At 40.1% G+C, this 9,139-nt stretch overlaps 1 protein-coding gene across 11 annotated transcripts in view; it reads left to right on the plus strand.

Moving 5' to 3' along the window:
* nhsl2 (NHS-like 2) overlaps window positions 1–8,875 on the plus strand; it is a 431,863-nt gene extending 422,988 nt beyond the window's left edge. For 10 of the 11 annotated variants that reach the window (XM_059977093.1, XM_059977083.1, XM_059977084.1 and 7 more), the window contains 2 exons: window positions 4,559–4,697; window positions 6,053–8,875. In XM_059977093.1, the coding sequence (XP_059833076.1) occupies window positions 4,559–4,697; window positions 6,053–6,401 (488 nt within the window). In that variant the 3' untranslated portion in view covers window positions 6,402–8,875. Of the gene's footprint in view, window positions 1–3,898; window positions 3,973–4,558; window positions 4,698–6,052 lie in introns of those variants that run through there. The other variant, XM_059977088.1, reaches the window with a different exon arrangement.
* The last annotated feature ends 264 nt before the right edge of the window (window positions 8,876–9,139 follow it).

Consider the following 9,139-nt stretch of genomic DNA (forward strand, 5'->3'; position numbering starts at 1 on the left):
CTGGCTCAAGGGTCTATAAAGTCCTGGTTTATTTTTAGAGCTTTTCTTAAACAGCAGAAAAACATTAGCTATTCTTCAATCCTCCAGTACTTCAACTGTTGCAAAAGATGATTTAAATATCTCTGCTAGAGCCCTTGCAATTTGCCTCCTCAGGGTCTGAGGGAACATCTTGTCAGCCCTTGGGAATTTTTCCACTTTGATTTGCCTCAAGACAGCAAACACCTCCTCGTCTGTAATCTGTACAGGGCCCATAACCTTGATGCTGCTTTGCCTCACTTCTATAGACCCTATGTCCAGCTCCTGAGAAAACACAGATGCAAAAAAATCTATTACCACATCTCTTTTGATAGATAACCATTTTGATCTTCCAGAGGACCAATTTTGCCCCATGCGATCCTTTTGTTCTTAACATATCAGTAGAAGCCTTTACGATTCTTCTTCACCTTGTCTGCTAGAGCAACCTCATGCCTTCTTTTAGCCCTCCTGATTTCTTTCTTAAGTGTTCCTTTGCATTTTTATACTCCATAAGTACCTTATTACTTCCTTTTATTTCTTAGTCAAAGTGAAGAGAGTGTGCAAGTTTGTGGGTGTCAAGATCTCATGAGGATCTAACGTAGTACCAACATACTGATGCAGTTATAAAGAAGGGAAGCCAGCTGCTATATTTCACTAGGAGTTTGAAGAGATTTGGTTTGTCAACTAAAACATTCAAACACTTCTACAGATATACTGTGGAGAGCACTCTGACTGGCTACATCACTGCCTGGGTCAGTGGTTTTGGGGGGGTGGGGAGCAGGTACTACTGCACAGGATGAAAGAAACTACAGAAAGTCGAAAATTAGTCAGCTCCATCTTGGGCAACAGCCTCCATAACACCCAGGACATTTCAAGGAGTGGTGCTTCCGAAAGGCAGTGTCCATTATTAAGGACCCCATCACCTAGAACATACCCTCTTCTCCTTGTTACTGTCAGGAAAGACATACAGAAGCCTGAAGGCACACGTTCAGTGATTCACGAACAGCTTCCTCCCCTCTGCCATATAATTTCTAAATGGACATTGAACCCAAGAATACTGCCTCAGTTTTTAAAAAATATATATTATTTCTGTTTTTGCACTATTTTTATCTATTTATTCAATCATATATATTTACTTACTGTAATTGATTTACTTATTTTTTTCTCTTTCTATATTATCATGCATTGCACAGTACTGCTGCTGCTAAGTTAACAAATTTCACGACACGTGCCAGAGTAATAAACCTGATTCTGATTCAGATTCTGATCTCTACAAATTTCTTCCTTTAACTCCCTTGGACTGTTGGCTGGTCTATGATATAGACCGATTAACATGCTCATATCTTCCTTATTCCTCAGTGCCACCCATAAAGCCTCACCAGACATGTTCTCCAATCCATCCTGACTAAACAGTGCTGTGATATTTTCCCTGACTAGTAACGCCACCCTTTCCCCTCAAATCCCTCCCGCTCTATCATGTATAAAACAACGGAACCCTGGAATATTGTGCCAGTACTGCTCCTACTGCAATGAAGACTCACTAATAGCTACAATATCATAATTCCTTGGGTTGAACCATGTCCTGAATTCACCCGCCTTTCCTACGATACTTCTTGTGTTGAAATATATGCAGCTCAGGACACTAGTTACACCATGCTCAACCTTGTGATTCCTAACTTTTAGGTCTTAACAACATCTGTCTCCGCAACCTCTCCACTGTCTGTTCTGGCACTCTGATTCCCATCCCCCTGTAACTCTATGTTTCTAAACCACCCCCTTTCCCACCCTCCCACCCCCTGTGCAGTACTAGCAAACTTTCCCTCTAGGATATTAGTCCCCCTCCTGTTTAAGTGCAAACTGTCTCTTCTGTAGAGGTCCCACCTTCCCTGGAAGAGAGCCCAGTAAAAATGTGAAGCCCTCCCTCTTACATCAACTCCTTACCTATGTGTTAAACTCTATAATCTTCCTATTTCTGACCTCACTAGCATACGGCATGGGTATTATTCCTGAGAGTACAACTCTTTAACTTAGCACCTAGTTCCTTGAACTCACTTTGCAGAAACACATCCCTCTTCATACCAATGTCATTGGTACTTACATGGACCACAATCTCTGGCTGCTCTCCCTCCCATTTGAAAATGCTGAGGATTCAGTCCAAGATGTCCCAGACCCTGGCACCCAGGAGGCAAAATACCATCTGGGAATCTCATTCTCTTCCACAGAACCTCCTCACTGTTCCGGTAACAAATGAATCCTGTATCACCGTGGCTCACCTCTTCTCCCTCCTTCCCTTCTGAGCCATGGAGCCATGCCCAGTGCCAGAGACCAGACCACCGTGGCTTTCCTCTGCTAGGTCATCTGCCTCAACAACACCCCTGTTACTGACGGGGATGGCCACAGGGGTATTCTGCATTACTCCTTAACCCCTTCACCCTTCCGACTATCACCACACTTCCTGTATCCTGCACCTTGTGTGTAACTACCTCCCTACATGTCCTATCTATCACCCTCTCAGCCTCCCAAATGATCCAGAGTTCATCCAGTTCCAGTTTGAATTCATTAATGCGGAGCTTTAGAAGCTGCAGCTGGATGCACTTCCTGCTGGTGAAGTTGTCAGGGACACTGGGGGTTCCCTGCCTTCCTACATCTCACAAGAGGAACATTTAACTATCCTCCCTGGTATCCCGATTGCTCTGAATGAGCAATTATAAAGCAGGAAACAATAAATAAGCAGAAAGAAATCTCCCTGTAGCTTCTTGTCTTCTCTCACTCAAGCCTCTTCTTGCTGAAGATTTGAAGAGCTAAATCCTCAAAATCCCCATTCTAAATGCTGTCCTCTCCAACAAAGGCCACTCTACTTTCCACTGTGTTACTTTATTTTGCACTCTCCAGTCTCTGTTCAAAGCAGAACTCTCACAAAGCACTGCTTTTTAATGCACACTCACCATCCTGAGCAAGTTCCACCTTCCCTCGCTCCTAATCTCTGATTCACCACTATGCAGACACCAAAATTCTTCAGAGGCGCTTTTTATGCACACTAACTGACCTGTGTGAATGACCCCGTCATTACAATAAATTACAATTTTAACTTCCCTACCCGTGCACTCTGCATTACCTCCTACCATAACCGATACCCAGAAAATAAGTTTCACATAGAATTCCTATGTTCAGAGAACCCAGGTAGGTAAGTTACAATTACAATAGTTTGTAAAAGTTTGAGTATTTTTGGTTACACTGAAATTGCCTATGTAGTATGATTGGTGATGTCATAGGGACCAATCAGCTTTGACTTCTGAGGTCTCACCATTTGTCTCAATAAATATGGTGAGCTAAAGTGCCATGTAGATTTAGCTAAAATCTGATGAGACAAGAAATGGGATTTTCCTATTTTTATTTTAATCTAATGGAACTTTAGTTAATCCACAAGGTTCGAGAGACTGCTTTCCCTCTTTTCATCGGAGTTTTCACTGGCAATGGTAGGGCTGAAAAATGGGACCGAAATGTGCTGCTGGCTCCAAGCACATTTCTGAGTAGGAACAAATGGTTATCAGTCTTGTTCCAATAATCATGATCTGTTTACACCGTAAGTATTTCTAAAACAAGAAGCTTAATTTACCTTGACATAGAGCCAGTATGAAGCTTTATGTAATCGACGCTGTTCCATTAAGTTCATATTTAATGACAATTTGAGATGTGCTTAACACAAGGTTTTACCCACGCTGGCAGTGATCTCATTCAGCTGTCTAGGAAGACTCATGGCTGTGGTCATCCATATAATCTGAGAGACTAACACAGCCCATTTCCCAGTCGGAGCATCCACCCACAGAACATTCTGATCTCTAAGAAAAAAATGTCCCGTTCTTATGTGACTTTGCTTAAACAGGGTTCTTGAAATGCTCCTCCATATTCACTTGGCCATCTAAGATGAGTGAGGAAAGGAAACAGCTCAAAGAAGGGGTAAGTGACTGAAGGTTTCTTGCAGCTATTGAATAGTATGGTGAAAAGAGAGTAGCCATCTATTGCAAAGATACTTTCCCCTTGCTTAAATATAAGCAGTATGCTTAACCATAGCTGCACTGGCGTTTCTGCTAAACCATTTTATACAAATACCCAATTGGCAAGATTGTCTGGATATTACCTGAAGGAAAATACTGTTTGATTTCCTTCCCAGAAGAAGGCTTCAAGGTTACTCTGGCTGTCATTAGCTTATGTGGCAGAGATGATCAAATTGGAGATCCTTCGTTTTAATGGCTCAGTAACACAAGTCACTGAATCACTAAACTGATTAGGTTTCTAAGATGGTTTAATCAGACAATGTAGCCCAGATGCAGGTGCACATAGATCTACTAGCAAGTCATGGTATCTTTTTGGTATTTTTTGCTTCTTGTAGTTTAGATTTTCGGGGTGCTATACTTTGGATTCTGATTACGTGGTGGTGTGCACAACTGAGTGATTTTTCCATTGCTGCATCTGCACAAATGTTGATTCAGCTGAAATCTTTAGGGACTCCACTAATAGTTGAATTCTATCTCATTATCTCTAGATATTCCCTTGAATCCAAATGTTAAGCAGAGAAGTCCCACAGATGCACAGGGTGGAGAAATGATGGAGGATGACGATGAGGTCTTCGTCTCCTCAGGCGCCCAACACTCCACTGAAGATCTCTTCACTGTTATTCACAGGTAAGGAAAACATTGAGGCGTGAGCATATGGAGAATATCAGCAAAAGTAATGAATAAACATGAGCTTCCACGATGCCTACAGGGTGAAACTGGTGATGAAATATTCAGTCTACGTGGTGTTCCAGCTGATCTTCCTCCAGATTTATGGCAGCAGACCAGGAGAAATCCCACAGAGGTCTCAGCAATTGCTCATTATTAACTGAGTAGCTGATACGATGCCAGCTACTGTGGGGGTGGCTTGTCAACTAACTAATTTCATACTCTCAAAATGAGATTGTCTCTGGTTGAGACTGTAATCCAGTACAGTCGGAATGTCACTTTTGGACTAAACAATAATTAATTATGCTGGAATAAAGTTCATAATTACCGTTAATACATTTGAAACTATTTTATTGCGATTTCCAATATTACAGCTTATAATAGTGGGACTATTTGTGACTGGAAATAGCATATTTTGTTGACATTTTAATCACAGATGTAACGGTGGGATTGTCAATAGACAATTTCACTGTCTAGTACATTGGGATTAGCACTGATTGATCTTACCTCCATTTGTTTGGGATTTTTAATAACTGAGATGAAAATGTCATTGTCATCATATTCCATTATGTTGGCATTGCCAACAACATTGAGAGCTGATGTAGGGCATTGACATAAAACATTGACTGGTTCTTTGCTCTCAACTGCTCAACCCACTGAATGCCTCCAGCAGATTGGTCATTGCTCCAAATCCCAGTGTCTGCAGTCTTTTCTGTCTCCATGCATTACAATGAGATTGTTAATTTCCAATCTTACAATGCATTATAGTGGAATTGTCTATGACTAATGTTACATTGCATTACAGAACAATTGGTAATCACTGATAGTACATCTTTATGATGAGGTTGTCACTATCTAATATTACAATAAATTACTCACGGATTTCCAACTATTGACTGACTTTCAACCTGACTAAAATCATCCATGAGTTGAAAAACAAAACATAGAGATGAATGCTTTCATTTCACTCGCTCTTCCTGCTGAAACACTGATATCCATACTAGGCTAAACAAGATTGCTTGAAATTGTCAGCCAGTGTAGTATCAGAACTGTTATAACTTCTATTAACTTACTCATCATTGACTGAAATAGCTTTTATTTGATGTGTGCCATTCTGTTAAATGATTAGGAAAAGATTTCCTCTGTTCCCTGGACTTGAAGACAAATGTACTTTCACCTTAGCTTTTAGTGAGTCAGCCTAACTCACCATGAGTTGTAAAGTGGTCCAGTCACATTCATTTTCTATATTTGGTTTAGAAAGCAAAAGGACTGGAGAGTATCCTGTTTGAATTTTATTTTGTCCTTTTTTTGGCTAGGTCGAAGAGGAAAGTGCTCGGCTGGAAAGAGCCCGGACAATCTTTCACTGTGAGACAGGTGGCTATTTCCCCTACCAAACCCATAGCAGCAGCCCCCAGCACTGGGCTCAAGCATGCCCCCTCGGCTAATGGAAATGGGTCCAAAACCAGCACCAGTAATGAGAACTTCAAGGCTCTGTTGCAAAAGAAGGGTAGCAAGCCTCCAGCAGGTGCACGTATGTCGGCGGCTGAGCTCCTGAAAAGTACCAACCCACTTGCAAGAAGGATTGCGACAGAGTTCACACAGGAACCAGAGAAATGCCAGACAGTCTCAGAGCCAGACTCTCCTCAGAAAGCTTCAAAGTATTAGGGCTAAGGCAATTCCAGGAGAGGTGATTCATGTCAAACATAAAGTTTCAAGTTTTGCCATATCATCAGAGCTGTAATCTGCTAACAAGGGAGGTAGCCTTGCAGAATAATACACACTGCAAGCACAGAGGATGTGTATTGTTCATTTAGGAACCCAGAGAAATTTGAAATAATTAGTTGATATATTTCAAGTGCAAACTAGTTTTGAATCAGTGTAAGGTGACGATATGAGAAGATCTTCTTGATATGAAACGAGTTTTAATTGAACTGGAAGAGCCTGAACTTTGAAAATACACAATGGATGAGCTACATTCCAGCCTGGCGCACTAAGTGTACTATAGCCTTATTGGAACTGAACTTTTAAAAATAAGTTATGTGCATGATTCTGCTCTGTTTATAAATATTACATGCATCTCCAGTTATTACTGCTTAACAACTGCTGAGTTATCTAGCAGTAAACACAATTTGCGTGCTCTGTGTGAGTGCGTGTGTGTGTGTGTGTGTGTGTGTGTGAGTGTGTGTGCGCACATGTGTGTGTGCGTGGTGTGTGTACATGCATGTGTGTCAGGGAGGGGTACAGGGTGGGTGTATATGGAGAGTGGGTGTTGGGGGGAGGGTAAGTTGATAGTTTTGTACTCCAGATACAATGATAGAAAAGTTTCTTCTTCCTCAAGAAATGTTTGGAGACATTTTTATTACAAGATTCCTGGGGAGAAAACAATATCATCTGAGAAACCCTTCAGCTCCACACTGCCACTGAGTCTACATTCACTTTGTGATCCCTGACCTACTATGAAACTTCAAGAGAAAGACTTTTCCTTCAGATTGTAAAATAGCCTGCTTTTACCCTGTGACAGCGAGACTGTGTCCTGAGACTTGTGAAATCTTTCCTTTGCCTTTTCCCCGTTTCTCCATGTCTTCCCTCAAATGACAACTGAGGAAACAGAGGGAGAGGTAAAAGCAGTGGTTCCAGGGGGTATAATGCTGAGGTCTTGCAAATGGCTTGCAGTTTTTTTTTACTATTTGCTTAAGAAACAGTTGTTTGCCTGATCTGTAATGTTTTTGGAATAGTGCCTCCTATTTTGCTGTTAATTTTTACATATGTAATATGGCATCAATATATGAATTGTTTCAGAGTTTTGAGAACTAGAAGAAAGGGGAGAATTATGAACGTATAGGCTTTTAAAGGATCTGTGTGCTGCCTTTACCATGATATAACATAATGATTTGAATGTAGAAGATATCAATGTCTTGGTTTTGAACTGGCTTGCTGGTCCTTATCTGATATATTGTTTAAATATTTCAGAAATCCTTAGCCCTGGTGTTTTAAAAGTTTATGTTTTATTTTATTTTATTCACAAGGTGAATGAAGTTCTGCTTGAAAAAGGAAAGTGAACCACATCTTGAGGTGTAAACTGCTTAATGCACACCCAGAAGCACAATCCAATTTAACCTGGCTAGGGTCAGAGCTGAACTCCATCCTCCCAAATCACCACAAACATTTTGCTCTTTTTTTAGTCCAGAAGCAAATTAATGTCCGTTCAGACTCTTAGCCAATATTATATCCATTCCACTCTGTTGAGCCCTTCTGAGCCAACTGGATGTTCAGTCCACAGTCAGCACTGCACCCAATACTTCATTCCCTATTCTCCAGAACCATTCCAGTTCTGAGCCATTTTCTGGCCAATAGGACCTCTTTTTTTATTAATACTAGCAGCAGCACCACGTATACATACATATGTTTTCATTTATAATTATAAATCTTTATTAATTGGAATAGTTTGAAATATATATGAAATATTGTGAAAGTATATTTACCGCTGATATTGAGAACAATATCTATCAGCTCGTTCCTTATGGGCACATTAGAATACTTCCCAATCCCTGTATAAGTCTCATCTTTATCTCAGGGTTCTTTGTGTCTGGAGGAATTTTGATTTATTAGAGAGTTAAATATCCCTCATTAATTAAAAATACATTTGTAATGGCAAGACTAGATCTTACTAATTTGCACAGGTCACAAGTCAATTGATTGAAGCTTCTGGAAGTATTCATATTTTATCTTAACCTTGAATGTATAAGACTTCCCCGGCTCCCAGGGGTCAAACATGGGGAGCACCTACAATTCTTAACCTAGTGATGTCACACTATGGTAGGGATAAGCAATTGAATGCACCTTGTGATAAAAGCCATTTACCACCATGTCAAAATACAGTGAGCATTTGTCCTGCAAACAGTGAGATATGAGTGCACTTACCTCGAGAGGACTCCATCGCTTTATGTTTGTGATGTCTTGCACTTAAGTATTTGAAATGAATTGTGCGCTTTAAAAGTGACTCAGGAAATTGGGAATGATCTATAGTTATTTTTACATATATTGGGAAATGCATTTCCTGCCCCCATAGTTTAGAGTGATAAATAAAATATAATTGTGTAATCTTTTGGGACAATCATTAAAAGAAACTTGAAGCAATATTTATTTGAAACTAGTTTTTTTTTCTGAAATCTTTTTCCCATTTTCTTAAGTTATTACAGAAACAAGGTGAGTACATGTTTTAATTTGCTCTGAATTCTCATTATTTTCCCCTGTGGCAGGAACAGTTTTGAATTGAAAAATGTTTAATGATGTTTTAAATTGATTGCCTTTTTCTTTGAAATATATTGTTACCAGAATACAAATCTTTTGAATGCAGCAGCTTTCTGTCACATTGCCAAAGTAGTCACTTTATTGAGTGTGAT

Source organism: Hypanus sabinus, chromosome 8 (assembly GCF_030144855.1).
Source record: "Hypanus sabinus isolate sHypSab1 chromosome 8, sHypSab1.hap1, whole genome shotgun sequence".
NCBI lineage: Eukaryota > Metazoa > Chordata > Chondrichthyes > Myliobatiformes > Dasyatidae > Hypanus > Hypanus sabinus.